Genomic DNA, 22,332 nt, shown 5'->3' with positions numbered 1-22,332 from the left:
CGTCCTGACGTCAGACTAATGCGCCTTGACCGACGTCAGCCTTATACTTTGGTATTCGGGCCGACTGGGACAGCGGACTACCCAAGTGTTAGGACTGCAGCAATGTGGGATGAAGAACATTCTCAAATCTCTTGAAGTTGTTTGTTACTGGAATGGGATAGTAAGCATTTTTGAGGTTTAAGTTCACCATAAGGCTCTGAGCTGTGATCAAAGCTACCACCATTTCAAAGGTAAGCATCTTGAACTTTGGTATCTTTATAAAAAGACTGAGATAAGACTAATGTAACACTGGTCTCAAAGAGTGCTCCTCCTTTGGAACCAGAAACATTCTGGAATAAAAACCCTTTCCTATTTGATGTGCACATACAAGCTCTGACTCCTGAAAGAAACTGTTCTGGTTGACTTGGGGGGGGGGGGGGGCATATATCCTTAAAAGGGAGCTTTTCCAACCATTGTCAACTGCAACCTTCCTGAATACTCTAACATAGACTTGTCTGAAAAAATCTTATGCCAAAAAAGGGAGCATTTAGATTCAATTTTTTTTTTAAACTGGAAGACATGCTGGGGCAGGACAGGGAAGGGTGACCTAGCTCCAGCCATAGTCATTTTGAGGAAGGCACCTAACTTTTTTTGGAAAGGGTTCTTTTTGGGAGTTTCAATAGATCCCTCCTGCCATCTCCTCTTAGGAGTCTATTGGAAGTAGGTCCCACATGCTTATTTTGTCTCTTAAAAGGATTTTGAACATTTCAAGGGAAACAATTATGACCTGAAAAAAAAAAAAAAAAAACACAAAAACCCCTACATTAATTTCTCTCTCTCTCTCTCTTATTCTAGTGTCTGAGCACCTGTACTGAAGGTCCAAATAAGGCCATCTTAACTACTGTGAAATTCAGACTTTCTGACCTAACCATCTGAAAGCTTTTGGGTTCATACCCAAACAAATCTTCTGTGGTTGAAGCAGGAGCCCTAGATAGGGTCAGTGCAATGACATTTTTTAAGACATGTTTAGAAACCTGCAGCAAGTCAGTCACTATCTAATTCACGTAATATCTCCCTTCAGGAGATGAAGAAAATTCTCTCAGACTATTGGCATATTTAAGTATGAATTTCCACATGTAGCCCTGTTAACTGAAAATTTTACAGGCTAAAATAGACAAAGAAAAGATTTTCTTATCCAGTCTGTACAGACGTTTACCCTCTATCCCTACTAACTGGGTTGGGGTGGTAAAGCAACAGTTTGCATTAGAAGCAGTGGTAAAGATAGCAGCTGGGTCATCTTTAAGGTGAGAAAAAATATGTTATTTAATTAAGAGCACTTCTAGGTACAGAGAGTTGAATTATGAGAATTACAGGCAGCATTAAAAGCAGCCTCCAAGGTTGGCAGAATAAGAGAAGGAATGGGTGCAGTAATGTAGAGCTTCTTGTTCTAATAACCCATATCTGCCCAACTCAGGGGAAAAATCCACCCGTTCCCAAGCAAATGCATCCCTTCAGTCTGGAGACAGTCACAGAAAGTGAGGAAAAAAAGTCTTCAAAGATTCAGACTCACCATCTAAATAGTCAGGGTACTGGACTATGAACTCCTCGGGTGACATTACCCTGTCTAAATCAGAATGCTCCAAGTAAATATCACCCCTCAGAGTAGAGGAATAAGGCACAGCCTGAGGCACTTGTCACCCAGGATTAAAATGCCCACAACAAACTCTTAGCTAAGGCAATAAGAAGTTTCAGTAACCATTTATGTGTTGCCAAAATGATTACTTTTCTGTTTCTTTTTTTCTAGGGACATCTATGGATGAAGATCAAGAGGAGGAAAATAAATCATCCTGGCTGGTCTCCAACACCTAAAATGGATGGATTTCCTATGCTTACATGAAACACTGGAATAGCCAGAGAGGACATGTCTAACCTCTGACCCATAAGAAGCAAGGATACAACAGAGATATTCAAGGAAACCAGTACGTGGATTGAGGAACGAATGGCCACTGCAGAGTCACCTGCCAACACCTGAGGCACTAAGCCTCTACAAGCAAAAACCCTTGCTTTAATTTTTTCTTTTTATATACTCTGGAGGAAGGAACGGGAAAATTATCCAATGTTGTGGCCGGGGAAGAAAACTTTAGGTAGAATGCTAATCCAAACGAGCGATAGAGATGCACCTGCACAAAGCAACAAGAAAGTACTAAAGATTTTTAATCATTCAAGCTGTTTACATAGCTCCCTCCAAAAACAGCTTAGCCTATAAGCAAGACAGGGTGACAGTGTGGCAGGAGTGGAAGTTATTGGAAGCTGTCCAGTTGCTGTACCCTTGGCAGGATATAACCCACAGGCTACTGCAGCAATGAAGATGAACATTTAACTGTACCTACTATACAGTATAGGAAAAGTAGAACACCTAAATGCTAAACTAAATCTAAACGTGATGCAGGAGCAGGAATAAAATACAACTGCACAGAGGGGAAAAAAAGCAGAATGAATATACAACCCAAAGCTGGGGCACAGGTGAAAATGTGAGCTGCTGCAGAACTAATTTTACAGCATAGAATATAGCCAGATAAGTTGGTTAAAAATGTTCACTAAAGATGTGACAGTTACAAGATGACCTTATCACTCACTGCAATTGCATCTTTTCTTATTCAATAAATATGAGTATTTTTTTTAAATCACAAAGCCTATACATGCCTATACTCAGATCATGGTCCAGTCTTCCAAATCAAATATTTGGCACATCCCTCATTTACATTTTGCAGTATGTGGGGGAAAGTACAGTTGTGTCCCACTTACCATAACTGTTTATGTTCAAGTAGCTCATTGATGGAAGCAGACTGTTCAGGTAGCCGGTCAAGAAAATACTGTATTGAGGAAAAAAGGCTCTCTGTTGAACAGAGTCTAAGATGGCTCCCAAGAGGGGGATCCTTGCTTCACAGACAGTTTGAGTTTTTTGAAGATACAAGGTGAGGCCTACCTTCTGAAAAAAAATTACAATACAACTCTGGCCCCAACAAAAAAAATTTTTCCATGTATTGTAATTTTTCTAAAGGAGAATTTGTTGTTTCCTTCTGAAAAAAAAAGGTTTACAGTGATCTGTAAGGTGTCCTGGGTCTCTGAAGAGGATCTTCACTGAATGAGACAGCAGTCTCAGGAGGAGTAAATATGGACTCCTAGAGTCCTGAAATGTGCTACCAGAGGAGCTAGGCATTTTATGAAAACTCTGGGTGCATTAGTTAGCCAAAATAGTAAAGCACTGGGGGGTCCAGATGGACAGAGGATAAAAATCAGCAAGCCAATGAGTATAGTATTGCTGGGAACTGAATTAATTCTCAAGTCTTGATGACTACCATCACTAGGTGGACTCTCTACAAAATCTCACCAAAACGACACTGACAGATTTTATATAGCATATGCCAACGACAGAAATAGGTTAAAAAATGAAAGATAGCTGGGTGCACAATTTTTATTTATTTATTTTACATTTGTTGACCGGGCTAGTCTAGCTGGATATATGTCCATTTTCAGTAGAGGCCCGGGGAGAAAAGCTCCACACAAAACTTGATAATCAGACATATTAATCTTAAAAATTAAAAGTACAATAAGAATATAAATTTAGTAAAAACATCAACATCCCTAAACCACACAGAAATATGAGATCAATTAGACAACATTGCAACTATAATGCTAAAGGCAACGCAAATAAGCTTCAACAAATAGTCGAAGAAAATATAAAATAGTGTAAGAACAGACTAGAAAGGAATATGAGAGTAGTACAGGATAGGAGAATAGAGTGAGACAAAAGACTAGAAGAGAGAGGAGAAAAGGGGACAGAAAAGAGGACAGGGAAGAGAAAGAGAAGTGAGTCATAGCCTGAAGGGAGTGAAAAGGGCAAGAGAAAATGTAGGAATTTACTTAGCAATTAAGTACAGTGTAAGGTTAAAGGTAGAGCACAGGGGAGAGAGGAAGGTCACTCTGGAGTACTACATGAACAAAGCCAGTGATTTTGGAAGTACAGTTTGATTTTTTGTTTGAAGAGAGGTAAGGAAGCTATAAGAGTGATATCTGTGGGTAGAAGATTCCAAGTTTTACCTACAGTATTAGTGAAAAGAGATTCACCAGCTAAGTTGTGGGACTTAATGGATTTGGTCAAGAGTTTACTAGAGGAGCGAAGGGAGGTAAGATTGTTGTAAGGGATTAAAAGTTGTGAGAGTATAGGGGTGTTATCTGGTTGGTACAGTATTTTGTGGGCAATAGTAAGTTGTGTGATCAGAAGACAGTTTTGTAGTTCAAGCCAGCCTAAAAGTTTCAAATTAAGACAGTGATGTGTTCTGAAAGGGTTACTAGTGGCAAAGCGCGCAATGCTGTTGTAACAAGTTGCTAGTTTATTCAGGTTAGCCTTCTTAAGGTTAATGAAGATAGGTGAGGCATAGAAGAGAGTAGATATCAGATGGAAGTGGGCGATGGTAGCTCTGGTAGATGGTGTGAGAAATGGTTTAATACAGTATAAGGATCCTAATTTTTTGTTAACTGTTTTGATGGTGTTATTGATGTGTTGATCAAAATTGAGATTGTTATCAATGGTAATTCCTAGCAGTTTAGCTGAAGAGTCAGGATAGATGACAGTGGCGTCATTTGATAAGATGGTGAAGTTGAATGGGGAGGTCCGAGTGGTGGGGGTGAAGAGAAGAAGTTTAGTTTTTTTAGCATTAAGTAGGAGGTACTGTCTAGTAAACCATGTTTCTACTGTGTTGAAGGTATTTTGAGTTAGTGACAGAAGCTCTGAAGAGGTAGATGCTGAACAAATAATAGTGGAATCGTCAGCGTATTGGATGCAGGTAGCTTGAGGGATTACAGAGTGAAGATCTTTTATGTAAAGGGAGAAAAGAAGTGGACCAAGAATAGAGCCCTGAGGGACTCCAATAGAAATGGACAATAAGGAAGAGATGTGGTTATCCCAAAGGACGGCTTGTTGTCTATTGCTTAGATAAGAAGTAAACCATTTAATAGCCAGGTTATCAAATGAGAGGGATTCAAGGATGTTGATTAAAGAAGAGTGATTAACCATGTTGAATGCTTTGGAGAGGTCAATGAAAAGAGCAGAGGAGAAAAGATTGGAGTTGCGAAGGTTGTTGATGGTATCAACAAAGGAAAGGAGGGCAGTGGTGGTGCTATGGTGAGGTCTAAAGCCATGTTGACAGTTAGCTATGATGTTATGTGAAGAGAGATACTGTACAAGTTGCTGATGAATACATTTCTCCATGATCTTAGCTAAGGGAGAGAGAAGAGCAATTGGTCTAAAGTTAGAGTATTCAATAGAGTTACCACCTTTGTGCAGTGAGATAATATGAGAGACTTTCCAGATATCAGGGATGGTTCCCTCTTGGATAGATCTATTTATGAGTATAGTTATTGGGTAAGCAATTTCTTTGGCAGCCTTTTGAAGAGAGAGAGAAGGGAGCTTGTCAGCAGAGGGGGTACACGGTTTCAGTTTGAGAATAAGTTTGTAGATGAAAGAGGAAGGGATGGGTTGAAGAGAGAAGTTATAGGAGGAGTTTACAAGATTATTTGGAGGGTAAAAGTTATTGGTGTTCAGTTGTCTGGCAAGAGATTGAATAGTTTCAGTAAAGGAGGAGTTAAAAGCATTTGCAGTATGGTAAGGGGTATCTGGGTCAGCGTTTAGAGGGGAGGGAGTTTTGGCTGTTCCTGGTGATAGGAGTCTATTGATTGAGGACCAGAATTGTTTGGGTTTATTGAAATTTGTTTCTTGAAGTTCACAGAAGAATTTTCTTTTATCAGTGATTATTGCTTTTTTTGTAAGATTTCTAAGTTGGCGGAAGTGAAGAAAATCAGAGCTGAGTCTATGGCATCTCCATTTGGCCCAAACTTTGTTTTTAGTGAGAATTAGTTTTCTTGTTTCATTTGAAAGCCATGGGGCTGTATTAGATCTCATTCTAATGGAACGCTCAGGAGCATGTTTATCAAGGATGGAAAGGAAAGTAGAATTAAAGAAAGATACTGCTTCGTTAAGTGGGAGTGATTTTAAGAGGTTCCAGTTACATGATTTGAGTTCGTTTTGAAATAGGTCAATTTTAAAGTGTTTGGTAGAGCGTATTTTTCATATGTTAGGGAGGTTTTGACAATCAGTCTTTTCTCTAGTGATAAAAGTTAAGCAGTGGTCACTGAGGTCGTCAGGCAAAGTTACTACTTTATAAGTGATGTTGACTTTGTTTATGAGTATCCAGTCTAAGATACTCTGTTTCTTACTTGGCTTATTAAGTCTTGTAGTAGAGGTAATGGATTGAGTAAAGCCATTTAGGTTTATGTGAGAGGAGGGATTTTCACTATTAATGGTATTCCAGTCTATATTAAAGTCACCCAGAATTATGGTTTCTTGGGGGTAATTAATAGAAATCCAACTGAGGAAGTCTTCTAAGATAGGTATATTGTTGCCTGGTGGTATATACATACAGATGATGTAAAGGGATTTCTTGGCATTTAATTGGAGTTTAGTGATGATGGCTTCAGCTTTACTATCCTGGATTGGACAAGGTGGGAGGGAGGAGATGTTGAGATGGTTCTTAAACAGAATTGCTACTCCACCACCCTTTCGTTTAGAACGATCAAGCCTAAGTAGATTATAGCCTTGGGGTATAATCTCAGTATCTTTAGTGACTGGTTTAAGCCAGGTCTCTGAGAGGCAAAGAATGTCAAAATGATGGGTATCTAAGAGGGCATGTAGGTAGGGTACTTTGTTGTTAACACTTCGTATGTTAAGATGTCCTATGTGTAAGTTATTTGTGAAGCTAGGCTTAGATGCTTGAGGGGAGGGATATGCAGGGCCAGGGTTGGGGTGAATGTCACCGTGTTGTAAGGTAGGATTTGTAGGGCTAGATGTGAGGTTGATTTTAATAAGGGTTAGTTGTTTCATTTTTTTATCAGAGGGTAAGGCATAGGTGAGGTGAGAGTATCTATGGAATTTAGGAAGGTGGTAGCTAGGGGTGGAATTAGAATTTAAGAATGAAGTAAGAGAAGTATGGAAAATAGAAGTATGTTTCTGTGTATAGTTTGGCTGGAATGTAAGTGGGTATTCGATGAAGGTAAATAGGTAAGCTGAGAAAAGGGAGGTTGAGAGTAAAGCTAAGAGTAAAAAAAAGAGTGGGTAAGTGTGGAGTCATAATTATGAGCAAATCAGGTAGAGAAGGTTAATATGTAATAGTAGAAGAAAAGGATTAGAGTGGTGGAGGTATAGATATAAGGCAGAAAGGAAAGAATATATATATATGTAATAGGAGAGGTAGGGATATAAAAGGCAATAAAAGTAAGGAGATAGGTGAAGTGAGTAGAAGGTTATGGAAAGAGTGTAAAATGAGGATGAGGTAAGATGCTAGTAATAGGAGAGGAGGGAAGGTATACTGTGAAGGAAGGGGGAGGAGGAATAGAGGGTGTGCTGAGGGGAGGGGTTCAGATTTTAGTGGGAAAGAACAGGATGGGTGGGTTGGGTAGGGGGTGGGCTTAGAGAAGTATAAGGTTATCACCCCTGGGGGGGTGGGTGGGAATTGGGGGTATGGAAGGGAGCGGAGTGAGCCCGCAGGGCGAACGGAGCAGGATACACCGAGTCAACTAGAGAGGAAGGAAAAACTATCAGAGAAAGTTAGCTAGGTCAAGGTATGAGAAGGGTAGCTTAAGGAGGAGTGGGTCAGATAGAACTACAAAGAAGGAAAGGGATAAGAGTGAGAAAGGTGTAAAGAGGCAGAGTAAGGTAGAGGAATATAGTAGTACTCTAAGTATAGATGTGGACAAAGTGACGTCTAGTGGACAGAGAGCAGAGATACAGTGAGGCGTTACTGAGGCTCTCAGGCAGCAAAACTAAACTACTGAGAGGGAGATCACAAGCTAAGAATAAGTCAAGGTAAAGGAGAGGAAGACAAAACGGAGTAAAGGGGGGGGGTTGCTGCTGGCAAGCTTAGCTGTGGGCAAACGCAAGCTTCACAGGGTTAAAGCGGTCATATAGTACAGTTCCAGGAATTAAGTAGACATACTTTCTTAATGTCTTGAGGTAGTGGGTTGAAGAAGGTGGCAGAGTTCCAGAGCTTTCCAAGGGTAATAGGCAAAAAGTACCCTAGTTGAGCAGTACAAGGATTCAACCCTGGCAAACAGACACAGGGAAGATCAGGAGAAAAGCTAGTACAGGAGGAAATGCAAAAAGAATAAAAAGCGTTAAAAGATAATAAAAATACAGTTTTGTCAATACAGTGCAAAAATAAAAGCAGGATATTCAAATACTATGCTTCACAATGTAACATATTGAATACAGTGTCAGTCAGGCAAGGTTAAGCAGTTTCATCAAGTGGAGAAAGCATTTAGGCATAGCACATAGCATAGATACACTACATAAAATGGCGTCTACAAGCTATTTAATGTGTACATCCACAATAGAAAAAATTGCAACAATTGAGTTAAGTAGCAAGGTATTCCAATTAAAGGCAAAGGGAGACCTAGGGGAAAGCAAACTGCTCTATACAGTTGAGCAGAGATGCGTGGTGAGGGTAGGGAAGCCCTTAATTGCGTACAACCTGAGTCAGCACGTGTAAGGCCACGCTAAACTCTACACGCAAGTTAAAGTAAATGGAAGGGAAGACTATTAGTAAGTTGACCAAGTAAAACCATGAGATGGAGGTTAAAATAACCATAGCAGGAGTCAAACCCAAGGAATAAGTGTCTCCAAAAGGATTCCCTAAAATATCAGTATGGGGTCCAGGAAAAACTAAGTAGCCCAGTACAGGTCACTAAACAGTACAGGGTAAAAAATAAACCCCAAACAGGCTAACTCTTCAAGGGCACAGCATAAAGCTGCTTTTAACTGTTGGACATTATTACACCAAAGCTGACACGCTGTCGCTACAGAAGGTAAACAGTTAGCAGGGTACGATCAGCTACGCAGTATTATCACTAAGGACCCAGTGCAAATCTCAACATAGCAAACAGCAGAATGATAGCGGTGCCATTAACAATGCATTAGGGATATTTTCTAGACAAATTCCGTTTAAACTCATAGAATGCACCTTCAAATAATACGAATAAACGCAGTCGCTAACAGCAACATTTAAAACAGAAGCAATCCACTCAGAGGTTTGTTTAGGAAACACAGTACAGAGATAAATGAAGTACAGCAAATACCAACACAGTCGCATCTACAGAGATGTCGTTGAGTGCAAACTACAGCATGTACGCTATACACATCTACTGAAGAACGTTTCAAAGAATAATACAAATTAACAAGCAAAATGAGATAGAACTTACTACAGTTGCGAGAGCACAGCCAAGATCGCACAGCAGCAGCGAGGTGATTTCAAAGATGGCGCCCTGGGGACTAGGAGGGATTTTAAAACCTAGCAGGGGAAGTACCTGGGAGGGGGGGGAGTAGGGAATAGGTAGAAGCAAGGTAAGGACCGGAAGGGGCGTTCTACAAAAGAAAAGAGGGGAAGAGCACTGAAAGCTAACAGAATATGACTAAGATAGACAGACAGTAGACAGTAGACACAAGTCCCAGGATTAAAAAAAAATGACCAATCCTGGTAGGTGCACTGGTGCCAAGACTGGAAAAAAATTACACATTCCTACAATGGGTTAGGCCAGGCTTGGGGGGAGGATAGCCCTCCTGTTGTAGTAGTCATCCACAAAAAAGGGCCATAAAGATGACAGAGTGGACTGTTGAGGATAAGAAATTATGTATAGTTATTATTCAAAAAGGCCAGAATTTCCAGATAGAAGATATTCAAAAAGATTGAGAGGAATTAGAGGAAAGAATACTTGCACGAGAAAAACTGTCAAAAGCTTCAAATGCAAATTTGTGTTCATTCATGCAACAGATTCATGAAAAACAGACAAGAAACCTTGGGCTGTTTTGGAAAAAGAAGCAACCGAGGAAGGGTGAAAAAAAGAACAAAACCTAGAGATTTTTGGAAGGTATAAAGAAACACTGACATGGGAAGGGGAGAGAGAGCTGATGTGGTGCAACATCTATGCAAAGGAGAAAGCCAAACTAATCAATACAGAAAAAAGCACCAAAGATATCTGAAGAAAGGCATCAGGATATGGAAAATTTTACAATAAAAAATAAGAAAACAAATGAAGAAAGTAGAAAAAACAGGATTAGTAATGGAGAAGTTAAAGAAACCGAAACTGAAGTTATGCATCATCTGCAAAGTAAAGGATTTAGTGTAGAAAATCCAACTCTGGTAATGTCACAGCATGATGGAACAGTGAGCTCCCAAATCAAGGAGAAACAGATGGAATGGGATGCATCTTATCAGTTGCCACGTGAAGATAGTCTTGATCCTTCAAGTAGGAAACCAGTACAAATGTTCAGCTGATGTTGCACAGCACGGGAAGGAACAGGAAACTGTGGCAAATCTGACAAGGTCAATGTTGTGGAGCGATAGGCCAGCTAATTCCATTATGGAATAGTAACAAATGAGGCAGGATGTAGCTGAAGAGAATGCGTCACAAGATGATCTGGAACTTTCTGAAGAATGCCTGAAGGAAAAGAGAATAAAGAATGTGCCCTCAGTGTAGAAGAAAATGATCTAAAGGAAGAGTTGCTTGATTTAATACAGATGGATAGACATTTTCAGACTGATGAAAGAAATGGATTACAGAAAGTCAGTAAGATCCAAAATGTTAGATGTCTGATAAAACAAATGAACACAGTAATCAAGACCAACAAAAATCCATGTGCTAAAACAGAAGTAAACTGGATATACTACTCTACAGCAAAATGAACAGATCAAGTCTTGCCACAAAAACACTGGGCAATAAGGGAAAGGAAGGGAAGCAATTGAATGCCATTGTGGAAGTATTTAATAGAGAAAACTATAAAGCAATTAAGAAAAGAATTGTCACTGTTAGAAGAGTATAGAAGAGGGAACAGATCAACCTTAGAAAGACAGACAAGATATAAGCAACGCACAGTATTAGAGCAGACTAGGATCTACAGTACACTATTGCAAATAATAAACTAAAGATATCAAGCACAGTGTGAAATATCATGGAAGATATGCAGATAAACAAAGGAAAAGTAGAAAATAAGCAAGTCATTCAGGACTGAAAGTTGTATAGATAATTAGGAAACAAAGCAAAAAGGAATAGAACCACCAAAAAAAGAAGACGGACATTTAGGAGAAATCTATGAAGACCCTATGGAAAATAAAGATGAATGGACAGAAGTAAAGGAAACCGTGAGAATTTCAAACGTACAGGACATGAAATGGGATGAAGTAACAGCCAGAGAAAATTTAAAATCTTTTAATTGGAAAAGCCTCAGAGCTAGGAAGTACCTAACTTCTGATTAAATAGTATTAATATCATTATTGGAAGATTTAGCTGAGTAAGAACTACTTATAAGTGCATTTTGGACAGACACCGACCTGGTTAAAAGGAAAAGCCATAGTCTCCTTAAGAATAAGCCTGCAAGTCATCCTAAAAATTAAAGACTTGCCTTCAGATGATGTATAAACTATATACTGGAACTGATGCTGACAATCCTTTAGAAGAAAACACAATCATGGGAATAGAACAAAACAAAAGTCATATGGAACAAAGGGTCATTTGTTGTTAAAGTCCTAGAAAATTGTAAGAAGGGGAAGAATCTAAATAAGGTAGGATAGAATACAAAAAAGGCATCAGACAGCATTCCACATTAACTGATAAAGAAGTGCTTACAGATATGCAAGATAGACCCTACACTGATCAATTACATTACAGTGACCATGAAACAGTGGCAAATCAGTTTGCAGTTGCACCATGATAAAGGACAAGTCATCATACCAGGGATAAAAAAAAATCAAAAGGGAATATTCCAGAGTGATGCTTTTAACACTGCTGCTCTTTTGTCTTGCCCTTAACACATTATGCTGTCTACTTAACAGATTAGGTCATAGTTACAATTTAGCTCCCAGAAAACAAACTTGCTTAAAGATTTATCTTTTTGTGGATGAGACTTAAAACTGTAAAGTTCATCAAATGACGAGTTGAAATAACTGCAAATAACTTGCTCAGATCAAGAATGACATTTGGTCTTGATAAATCTGTAAAAGCAACTTTTAAAGCAGGAAAGTTGCATAGCAAGAAAATATCAATCTAGGATAGGAATGCGATATAAAGGAATTTGAGCAAGTGTGTGTAGATATTTGTAAACTGAAGGACTGGCAAATAAAGCATGAGCAAATGCTAATGAAACTCAGCGAGGAATACTTCAGAAGGCTAAAACTAATATTGCAAACGGCCCTGACATCTAGGAATAAAGTCAACACTATAAACTAATTTGCTCTTCCTGTTTTAACTTGATTTTGGTGTAAATGACTGGCCCCAAAAGGTACTGATTATTTGGACAGAAAGAAGAGAAAAATGTTTCATGCTTATCAAATATATAAAAATCAGTGTATACCAAGAATTATTTCACATACTGGAGGAGGTATGGGCCTCCTTGAAATTGATTACTTGTATATATCTGCAGTTGTTGGACTACATACATATCTCCTGACCTCATCCAATCCAAACACAGTGGAAGTTTTACAACATGAAGTTTAAGATGATCTCTCTGCTTAGTTTAGCAGAAGCATTCGGGTGCCAAGCAGGAAAGGAAATCAAACCAGAAATACGACAAAAAAAAATCAGACAGCAACTGAATGTGCCAAAAAAACAAAATAATACAAAGGGAAGGATCAGACGAGAAGGAAAGAAATGTGGAAAAGCTATAAATATACTGGCAATTATAGAGATCTCCTGGCACAACCCCCATGTTGATCAGGGTTTGATGCAGGAATGGTTAAGACATGAGTTGAAACCAAAGGATGGAAGTTTAATAACTGCAGCCAGAGACTGTGGACTACATACATGTTGGTTTATAAAGTCCAATGAGCATGTTGGAGAAACAGACAAATGCTGTTTTTTTTTTTTTTTTTTTTTTACAAAAAGTACTGGAATAGTCACACACCTTGTTGCTGGGTGTGATATATTCATGGCAGAGGGCCTGTACACTGAAAGGCACAAAGATATGACAAGACATTTGCATGGGAGATTGTGCGAACACCGCATATAGAAGTAGCTGAGAACTTGAAACATGAACCACAAAGCTTTATAGAGAATGAAGTGTACATCACACAGGATTCACCAATTATCAACAGTTCAACAAACAGATGCGAGAAAACCAGATATAGTACTCCATGAAAAAAAGAAAAAGCAGCATTGACCATTGAAATTGCTACAGCTATCAATTACAGTGACTCATGCAGAGAGAGAGTCATGAAATATCAAGATTTGCAGGCAGAAATGGGTAATGTTGAAGAAAGATACCCAGACATTTTCAGTGGTAGTAGGTGCAATCAGTCTAATAAGATAAAATTATCTATAGTCCTGTTTAGATATGCTACCAGTACATGTAACGCCATATGAACTGCAACAGGAGTCAATTTTGAACACACTGCATGTGCTCTGAAAAGCACTTTTGGCTAATATCAAATACTGAAACAATATTAAATTTCATGAACTTTAAATTATAACCCAACATAGGAAAGGGGTCCACTTCTGTCATCGTATTAGAAACCCTAAAGATTTGGGGAAATTAAACATAGGGATAAAGCACAGACTGAAAGTGGGAGCTTGTTACTACAGTTTGTAGTACTTTGACTGCTATGGGGACATGGAAGCAAGTATTCATTATGTCTATGGTGACCATGAAGGCATCCTGAAAGATCATGTGCAGTAATTTTTGCAACACAAGCATTCCAAACATTGGGATATTGAGGAACTTGGGACCCAACTCAAAACTTAAGTGCCATATTCTCTTGGGACAAGAACATTTCTTAAGTAGAAGTAGCTCTGAGGATAAGTGCTATAAGACTTTCTACTCTTTTGGTAGTTTTGAAATGCCCAAAAGGTGGAATTTCTCTAAACTGAATACAGTACTCCTTTCTCTTTGAAGTTGAGGACAGATTGGTCCAGGATGATGGCTTTCTACTGGTTTAGGAAGGAGTAGAGTTTCACAGCTAGAGGTCTAGTAGGGAACGGAAAGGATAAGGAAGGTAAGTGTGGAACAGTCATAGTTGCTCTAGGTGGTTACCTTGTTGCACCCTGCCCTTTGAGATTGTTTTGGCTGCCATCTCCTAAACTGTCTTGATTTTTTACCATGGGGATAAATTCCCTTGTCTTGTCTAGGTGGAAAGGGCCATGGTTTTGAAGGACAGTTCCTGCAGTACCTTGGAGCTGGAGATGAGTAAAATTCTTTAAGTTTTAATTTGCTTGCTTTTTTTGTCCAGTTTGCCAAAAACTTGTTCAGCTGATGGACCAAAGAGGAACTGCTTGCCTAAATGGGGCATCTGGTAGCTTAGCCTTTACCTGATCCGACAGGGGCTGGGTCTTAAACCATGCATATCTGTGGATGACAGAACCTGCGGCAGCTACACTGCAAGAAGCATCTAAGTCATCATAGCCCCATTTTAGGGACTGCCTGGATACTTGTAAATTTTCTCTGGCTATCTTCTGATTAGAGGAGCATAAGCTCTCTTTACAAATCTGTCTAGTAAACTGCTTTTCCTGTCATTAGGTAGGGGATGTCTTGTTGGCCATTTAGGTACATCTTTAGAAGATTCAGCATGCAGAACAGAAGGATGGATCAGCCTTTGGATTTTAAGGCGGTGCCTTTGAGTTTTCAACATTCTGTTAAACCTGTTTGGTTTCATCGGAGCAGGGGGGAGAGAGTCAGAATGTAGCGATGACTTTGAAGACATCCAATACAACATGCATTAGAGGAACAGCCAGCGGACTGGGTGAAGGGATTCTTCGGAGTTTCCTGTAGTGGGGTCTGGGCCTGGGAAAATTGCTTACTTTACCAAATGAAAGCCTCCTTCAGTATATACAGGGTATCTCAAAAAAAAGGGTCCTGGGGGGAGCAGACAGTGTGTCATCCAAGTCCGAGTAAGTCTGAAGGGAAGTGTACAGTTTAAAATAATCCCTCATCCTCAGAGCTACAGGAATCTTCCTTTTCCTGAAAACCTACTTTCCTGCTCCTTTTAGACGGAAAGGTCCTGGAAGTGTATGAAAGATGGCTCTCCAGATTTCATGAAAGCCATAAACTGCTGTGTAGTTTTATGGAGGTCTTGGGCTTCACAGGTGGTGGCAAAACAAAATGATTCTCTGATTTGGTGGTCTGTTTTAGAGGTGATGAAAAGACATGGTTGTTTGACCACAACTTCGAGCATGACTTTAGTAGTCTGGGAAGAGAAGGGAGTCTTCCCTCCACAGACACTGTATGGACATCAGAAGATGAGGCCTGCGGCAGATCAACTTTATACCCAACTTATGTGGGAACTGTGCTGGCATTTGAAGGTAGGCCAGAAGCCACTATGGTCTCTTGAGTGGTCAAACTAAGGGGTTTGGTCTAGAAGTTGTCAGACTGGGGGCTGTAAAGGTGCCTCACCCTAGGATGTTTGACTTTGGAACAGTAGTTACAGCTTCTTCAGAAATAGAGTCCTTACCCTTTTTCCTTATTTTGGAATGACTAGAAAACTCTGTAGTCTGAGGAGGCCCTGCTGTTAGCAGTGGATTGAGATGCCAACTGAGGAAGTCAAATACGACAACTCTTATCATGGGGCAGCAAGTACCTTGGGCCCTATGTTTTAGAGTTTCACATGGAAGTTTGCAGTCAGGACAGTTAGAGATGTTGTGCTGAGACCCCAAGCAGAAGAGACAAAAGTGAAAATCTTTACTCAGGATTTACTTCAAGCAATTTTTTACTTTTATGAACATAAAATTAGTACAGAAATTTCCCCAACCGGGGTACTTATCTGACTGGAAGAGGAGGAGAATCTCGAATTATGAGCTGACTGATGAAATGACAGTGTACTGAACACATTAATTTCATCAGACTGCACGGCTAGAAAGAACTGAAGAGGGTGCTGGATTGCCCTTCTGATACCCTGACATCCAGGGTCAGACATCTATTGGCTAGGGATGATGTAAACACTCCAGAAACCACACCAGTTGGAGCCTTCTACATGGTAGGAAGATCCAAGAATAAGTACTGCTACACTGACTGTGATGAACATCTGCTACTGTAATCCTTCTGCCAGAACAGTTATTTCAAGTGTGTTCCTCAGCTATAGGAAAGTGAAGGTTGGATTATTTCTGGTCTAGAGTCACAATATATGCCCCTGGAAGACGACAGGAAGTAGTTTTTGCAAGGTTAGTATTCTGAACTTTAGTATGTGAAGGAACTGGTTTAGCTTTGACAAGTCAAAGATTTCCTCCTTTCTTGGGACAAGGAATATTCTTCAGTAAAACCCCGCTGCCCTCTCCTGCACATACTGGTTGAATACACCCCTCTTGTAAAAGCTCTGTTAGTAATGGGGGAAGAATTTCTACTTTGTCTTTTAGGGGCTTTGGCATTCTTAAGAGGCGAGTGGGTTTCTCTGAACTAGATGAAATAACCCCTTTCTAGGACATCTTAGATGCACTGCTGCTAGGGGAGGGTGCTGTGGAGTGGCACAGCTGCTCTTTGGGGTTTGCTGATCAGCTTGCTACTTTCTGCTCCATCTTAGTGTCTTGCCTTGGAGACAGTGACCAAGATTTAGAGGGGCAATTCTTGTTGGAGCTAGGTGAGACAAAATTCTTTGACTATTTTAATGGTTTTCCTTTATCTAGTTTCTCAAAAACTCTCTCAACTGGGGTACCAAAGAGGAACTCCTTAATCAGTGGGGGATCTAGAAGTTCTGCCTTAACCTAGTCTGAGGAGGATTATATCCTCAGCAAAGCATGTCTCTGCGTGACAGACTCAGTAGCAGCTGACCTACATAATGTATCCATTGTACCATGGTTTCTCTGAACTAGATGAAATAACCCCTTTCTAGGACATCTTAGATGCACTGCTGCTAGGGGAGGGTGCTGTGGAGTGGCACAGCTGCTCTTTGGGGTTTGCTGATCAGCTTGCTACTTTCTGCTCCATCTTAGTGTCTTGCCTTGGAGACAGTGACCAAGATTTAGAGGGGCAATTCTTGTTGGAGCTAGGTGAGACAAAATTCTTTGACTATTTTAATGGTTTTCCTTTATCTAGTTTCTCAAAAACTCTCTCAACTGGGGTACCAAAGAGGAACTCCTTAATCAGTGGGGGATCTAGAAGTTCTGCCTTAACCTAGTCTGAGGAGGATTATATCCTCAGCAAAGCATGTCTCTGCGTGACAGACTCAGTAGCAGCTGACCTACATAATGTATCCATTGTACCATGGCCACATTTTAGTGAGTGCCTGGAAACTTGAAGGGCTGACCTGTCTCCTGTACATCCCTCTCCAGGCTTTTGTCAGACATTGCCTTCACCTTAGCAATGATCTTTTCCTGGATGTGGAAGTTAAGAGCCCTCATAGCCAGGGTAACTGACGAACAAGTCTTTTTACCAAATCTATCAAGCATTTGTCTATCTCAGTCATTTGGTAAAGGATGTCTGCTGCATCCTTGGCAGATTCACTAGACACCACCAAGTGATGTCCGCTCTTTCTTGTAAAACTGTGGGTCTCAAGGAACCAGAGAAGCGATCTGGCTTCCTAGGGCAGGAGGGAGTCAGGGTACAGAGAGATGTCCTCAGACATCTTCCAGAACCATTCACAGGTGGAATGGCTAAAGGTCTGGGAGATGGCAGGCTCAGAAGCTCTCTGTAGTAAGTATGGGCCTAAGAAAACTTTTTACTCTAGCAAATGAATGCCTCCATCTTGTGCAGAGCGTCTCCAAATGATAAGGGATGCAGAATAAAGGTTGCCATCTGAATCAGAGTCAAGGAAAGATTGAGGAGGGATGTGTCCTGGTTAAGACGGTTCTCTCTCATCTCAGATTCTGAGGAGTCTGAATCCTCCTGACATTTCTGTTTTTTTTACTTGAAGACGCTCCGGAACAAGCACCTGTGGCTGGCTGGGCCTCCCATACCTCATGAAATCCATGAACTCCTGGGTCAGTTTAACCAGGTCCTGTACACCAACCTGGGTAGCGGAGGTCAAATGCTGAGGCAGTGAGGGCTGGGGTACGATAACAGGCCTCTTGGGATTGAGTGGGCACGGTTTTGGAATCAAGGCTGCAGGACACAGGGTGATTGGCTACAACCTCTATCTGGGTTCCCTAGGATTTTCATCGTGTACGAATACCAAGGTGACACCTCACACTCCATTGGTTTCTACCACTCAGGCTTCTAAAGCAGAGGTATGCAAAGTGGCTTTAGACCCATGGGGTTGTACACTATAGAGCTTGGACATGGTAGTACTTGAACCAGAGGGCTGAAAGGGTGCTTCACTTGAGTAAACAGAAGAGCCAGCCATGAACTCTGAAGAGACTTTGATGTCCTCCTTTGGTTTATCTTTGTTTCTTAGTCAAGGAACCAGCTGACCCCAAAGTGTGGGACGAGGAGGGTGGAGTACAGTCTGAAAACTGTGGGCTACAAGATTTTGGAATGAAATCTAGCACAATACTGACAACTAGAAATGTCATGCTCAAGCCCCAAGCACAATAAACAATATGAGTGATAATCCTTATGTGGGATTTGCTTCCCACACTTTAAGCAAGTATTAACCATTTTTAAATATAAATTAGATGGAAAATTCACAAACAGGGTACTTATATGAATACAGATTGGGGATAGCTTGAAAATGAGCCAACTGACAGACTGAGCTTTAAAAACAGAAAGCAGTGCATCAGACTGCATAGCTAAAAAGAAATGAAAATGGCACTGATGGACAGCAGTCTTGAACCCTGATGTCGGTCCTCAGAAATTTGCCTGGGGATGATGCAAAGATTCTGAAATTGGGCCGGTCGTAGGCTTCAGTACGGCCAGAAGACCCTAGGATCAGTACTGCAACACTGACTACGAAGATCTAAGTATAACTTCAGTTTTTACATGCAAGGACTCCATAACAAAAACCTTAAGGACACAGCTCCAGTTCCAACACTGATGTGCACAGACTCATGAAATGATGTTCAACTCACAAGGCTAGTGCATAAAACAAGCCAGCAATACCTGTCTAAGATGTGTACCATGTCTAAGACTTGGAGCATGGTGGGAGGACAGTAAAGAAAAATGGCAGAATTGCAAGGCTCCTGCACATTGGCCATGGTGATATCACCTTTCAGCATTCGCTGCCTTACTTGGAGAGCTCTTCAAAGACAACTGTCTAGGACACAAGGGCAGAATGCATAGAAACCATATCTCCCAAAGTGCAAGCCATGCAAAGCATTTACGGTGCAAGTCTAGCAGTAGGAGGACATGGGCCAAGACAAAACTGGAGCTATGGCAATGACCACTGAAAAACAAATAGCTACTGGTGAAGGGCAAGAATCATACAGGGGGGACTGACTGATGGGGCACAAACACAATTTTAAAAGTTAATGAACAAACTTTAAAAAGAAAAAAATGGATCTCTGCATGTAAGTAGAATGTTTAAGCAACATTAAAATACACACAAAAATAAATTATGTAAAAGTAATCTGCATTTTATTTTTCAGTCTGCCACGATCAAACAAATACACAAGACTATTAACATACCTCTGAGGTTCATTTGGTAAACTGGGGTTCCATTGGATTCCTCCTTAGTTTTATAGCTGGAAATGGAAGTATCCTTGAACGTGCACCAGTACTGCTTGTAGCCTTTCAACGTCAACTTTTTAGGCCTACAACATGAACATTTTTAAGGGAAACTGAAATTTGAGTAAATCAGTGAGAGATCGAGCAAACTAAATATTTGAAACCTATGCAAAATAAGGCATTGTCCCTCTTGGTGCAAGTCTTTACTTTTGAGTTTAGAATAATTTGAATAACGTATTATCTTGTGCAATGCAAGTAGACACTTCCTTTTCTTTAGTATCTATACATCAAATGAAAAATCTTTCAAGTTTAAGAGTAGAGAAACCTCTTGCAGTTTCTCAAAGCATATGAAAAGCTATAGTTCATGGATTGTGCTAAAAAGTCAGTTTGCTTAGTTTTGACTTCGACACAGAACATGTAAACCACAGACTTGAATGTTCTGAGATAATGCAAGAGGATTAAAGTTTGCAGACATCTGCTTCACAGTGCATTAGCTCCATGCAGCTGACCTACCTACTACAATTTGCTCCACACTTCCTTAGACTCCTCTACACTGTTCCATACTCTTCCACTAAACCTGGCCACATGTTACAGGGCTCCAATAACCTTACTGTAAGAAATAAGTACTTATTTGTTCCTAACTATTCAGACCATTTTTAGCCGTCTTGTGTCCCTTTTTCTACCCTCCAGCCTTCCAATTCAGATGCACATCTCTTGCTTCCAAACAATATGATGCATTCACATCATATTCCTCCTTACTCCTCTCATTTCCAGTACAAGAATGAAAAGCTATTGGCTTTTCCTAAAATCTTATACACATCATTTCCCTTCAATGTGTCAGATTAGTGTCCCTTTCTCCACCTGGCCATTAGAAAGATACAGTACAGGATATGGACTAACCAAATGCCTCATAGTGCAAGGATCATCTCAGGTGCTGCAAGCTGACACCTGGTTGCCATAATACCAATATCCTTCTGTGCTTCTCAACACTACTAACCATCCTTTTTTCTATTTCACTATACTTTTGTACTACACGAGTCAAAACTTAGGATTAACACCACTTACAAGCTACAAGAACATCTTTCTTCTCTACCCATAATAGCACTACCAGTCTTTGCAGGCATACTTTTCCTTGTTTACTTTACACTTTATTTAAATCCACCTTCCAAATGCCTTCTCAAGTCTTGATGCAGACCATCCCCTGCAGTAAGCCTGCTGTAGCCAGTGAAACATTTGATTAACTTTATAGCTGGCTAAGAAATCAAACATAAAAGGGATGAAACAATGCCAGTCACACTTAACCCAATGACACTAAGTTTTCCTTCAGACATTTCACGCCTTCCCCCACAAACATTTAAAGTCAAGCAGCTTCCTATTTACCTCACTGTCACATCTACCCCATAACTCTTTTACAAGAATATCATGAATTAGTGTGACCAAAGCTTTCCTACAGTTAAAAGTAACATACCCCCAGAACTATTTTTTTTTTCTACTTCAGTACCAAAGCTGTCTGAGACCTACACCAAAAGGCCTCCTTTGTAAGTCATACAGTCAGGAAGCAGGAACTCAATCAATTCACCAGCCCACTTTCAGTCTTACCATATCTGCTGAGGCCAGAATGGAGCAATGAGACTTAGGTTCTTTGACCTGTTGGCTTTCAGAAACTGGGAAATGAGAGGAATCTGGGGAAAGGCATACAGTAGACTTGGGGAGCCAACTGTAAAGGACAGCATCTCTTGCTGACTCCCCGGAAGGGGGATCAGGCCAAACTAGCTGCTGCACTTGTTCAGGGGCAATGAAAGGGTTGAGAGAGAACTCATGAGGCATCAGGATGCTCCTGCTCAATTTGTCCATGATCATGCTGGAGCTCCCTGAACACATTGCAATTAGAAAGAGGCTGGATGAAATTGCCCATTGACATACTCTGAGTGCTTCTCGACAAAGAGGATAAAATCTGCCCCCCCCCCGTTTGTTCATGTACCAAACCACGGATATGTTGGCCAGAGAAGGCTTTAAGACTAGTAGAAATTGCTGAAAGGTGAGTCTTAATTGATAAATATGCCATCCCAGAATGGAGCAGACTACACAAATGACATAACCAGCGGAACCTCCACAGCTAAGGGAACCTGATGGAAGAAATTTTCTGTCCGATGCCTCTGTCGCCATTTGTACATATAGGATTTTCAGGTACTGGGTTTCCTGGCCTCTTGCAGCAACTGGTGCACATTTTCAGAAAAGAGGTGCCTAAAAGGGATCAAAACCATAACACCCACAGTGTCAGATAAAGATTGAACAGGTAAGGATGGATGAGAGATCCCTTGCTCTATGTGAGATCATCCTCCCAGTGAGGTAATCTGTGGTAACTGCCAATGGCAAAGTGAGAGAAAAAGGGGGTAAAACAAATGCTGTTTAGGTCAAAACTGAGTCATCAGCAAGATTTTGGCAAAATCCTGTCTGATCTTGTGCAGAACCTGTGATAAGAGGAAGTGGTGGGAAAGTACACAAACATCCCCTTCATAGGACGTCCACTTTCCAAGTTGAGGAGTTAGGACTCTTAACAAAACAGAGGACCTTGTCTGTTCAAAGGGGAGGTGAACAGATATACCCAAGGAATACCCCACTGATAGACAATGTCCAGGAGCACATTTTTGAAGCATCCATTCATGATCTGGACCCGCTCAAAGATTCTGCCACTAGATTATGCTCTAAAGGAAAGTAAACTGCCTGAA

At 40.5% G+C, this 22,332-nt stretch overlaps 1 protein-coding gene across 5 annotated transcripts in view; it reads right to left on the bottom strand.

Annotated features, from left to right (window-relative positions):
- The window catches only part of FERMT2 (FERM domain containing kindlin 2), a 1,218,449-nt gene that overhangs the window by 411,575 nt on the left and 784,542 nt on the right, over nucleotides 1-22,332 (bottom strand). For all 5 annotated transcript variants that reach the window (XM_044074394.1, XM_044074398.1, XM_044074396.1 and 2 more), the window contains one exon: nucleotides 19,565-19,689. In XM_044074394.1, coding sequence (XP_043930329.1) covers nucleotides 19,565-19,689 — 125 coding nt within the window. The remainder of the gene's footprint in view (nucleotides 1-19,564; nucleotides 19,690-22,332) is intronic.

Source organism: Protopterus annectens, chromosome 6.part0 (assembly GCF_019279795.1).
Source record: "Protopterus annectens isolate FY-2018-M chromosome 6.part0, PAN1.0, whole genome shotgun sequence".
Lineage (NCBI taxonomy): Eukaryota > Metazoa > Chordata > Ceratodontiformes > Protopteridae > Protopterus > Protopterus annectens.
The sequence above is the reverse complement of the archived record's forward strand: the minus strand, read 5'-3'. Positions and strand labels throughout refer to the sequence as shown.